A 1,304-nucleotide genomic window follows, 5' to 3' on the forward strand; every position below is an offset into this window, starting at 1 on the left:
GGTTTTTTTTGGTTTGTACCTCTGCTTTAACAGCTCTTTTCACACACTCCTGGCAGTCATCTTGACTCTTTTTTATAAGCTCTTCCAATTTTACTTTCTCATTAGCAAATTTATTACTGTGAAATAAAAAGAAGTTAAATGTTTGAGTAACATTTCCAGCAGAGCAGTATTTAAAATTTATGCCATTTTAGAGGTTTTCTACAGCTACTCTCTCTACTCAGTATCATGTAATCAAGGGAAATATATGAGAGTATGATGAAAAGACAGATGTCCATTATTCTAAATATTAATATTTACTCAGGATAAGTAAATTAAACAAACTTAAGATTAAGAGATACAGGTTAAAGTGCTTATTTCTCCCTGAGCCTTTACCCAGAGTGAAGCAGAAAACTCCAATATTGACAAATCAGCAGAAAAAATGGAAATATTGCAGAAAAGTACAAGACTTTTTACCTGGTATCCAGAAATGTATTTAAATATCCATTATATTGCTTTTCCTTGTCATCAATGGTCTTCAAATACCTGCAGGAATGAAACATTTATTAAACTTGTGCTGATAAAGGTTCGTTGGCAAATGTGTAACAGGTTCCTCTGTGGCCACAATGACAACCTGTGTGCTTTAGATATTGTTGTATCTTAATATCTGTATATTTTAGATACTGTTTGATGCCATAAATATTACAGTGTTCCCACCCCTGGAAGTGTCCAAGGCCAGGTTTGGATCTTGGAGCAACCTGGGCTAGTGGAAGGTGTCCCTGCCCATGGCAGGGGCTTGGGAGTGGATGAGCTTTAAGGTCCCTCCCAACCCAAACCATTCCATGATTCTATCCTAAGGACATTTAAATATATTCCTAATAAATCAGCAACTAATATAAAAACCAGGCTGATGGATTTTTCCAGAGAAATTCTGCCCAAAGAGTAAAGATTAAACAACAGCACTGAAGGACCAAACTCCTCAGGGCTCTCTGACATCTTGACTTACCCAGCCAAGGGTTAGGTTTAGATATATAATAAGTGAAATATGTCTGTAAAAGTCAGAGATACCTGATGTCTTTCCAGTGTCAGACTGCTGTAAATCTGTGTCTAAAATCAGTACCTCTCATTGGTGTCTGTGTGTTTTTTGGCCGTGCTCCTCAGGGCTTTTAAGTTGTCTCGGTTCTCTTTTTTCTCCTGCTGCCATTTCTTCCCTTGTGCTTCCGAGTCCTGGTGAAACCAATCCAGTTCATTCTGGGAGACCTGAAAGCAGAAAACAAAGTTTCTTTTCTGAAAAACAGTGTTTTATTCAGATGCAAGGTCGAGCAGAA

The 1,304-nt window shown here is 37.7% G+C and overlaps 1 protein-coding gene across 1 annotated transcript in view; it reads right to left on the reverse strand.

Moving 5' to 3' along the window:
* Window positions 1-1,304, reverse strand: part of TTC3 (tetratricopeptide repeat domain 3) — a 50,353-nt gene that overhangs the window by 7,772 nt on the left and 41,277 nt on the right. The window contains exons 33-35 of the mRNA XM_029964946.1: window positions 1,097-1,236; window positions 454-522; window positions 5-116 (exon numbers count right to left, since the gene is read on the reverse strand). Of these exons, the coding sequence (XP_029820806.1) occupies window positions 5-116; window positions 454-522; window positions 1,097-1,236 (321 nt within the window). The remainder of the gene's footprint in view (window positions 1-4; window positions 117-453; window positions 523-1,096; window positions 1,237-1,304) is intronic.

The sequence above is a fragment of the Manacus vitellinus genome, unplaced genomic scaffold (assembly GCF_001715985.3).
Source record: "Manacus vitellinus isolate BGI_N305 unplaced genomic scaffold, ASM171598v3 scaffold_86_pilon, whole genome shotgun sequence".
Classification (NCBI taxonomy): Eukaryota; Metazoa; Chordata; class Aves; order Passeriformes; family Pipridae; genus Manacus; species Manacus vitellinus.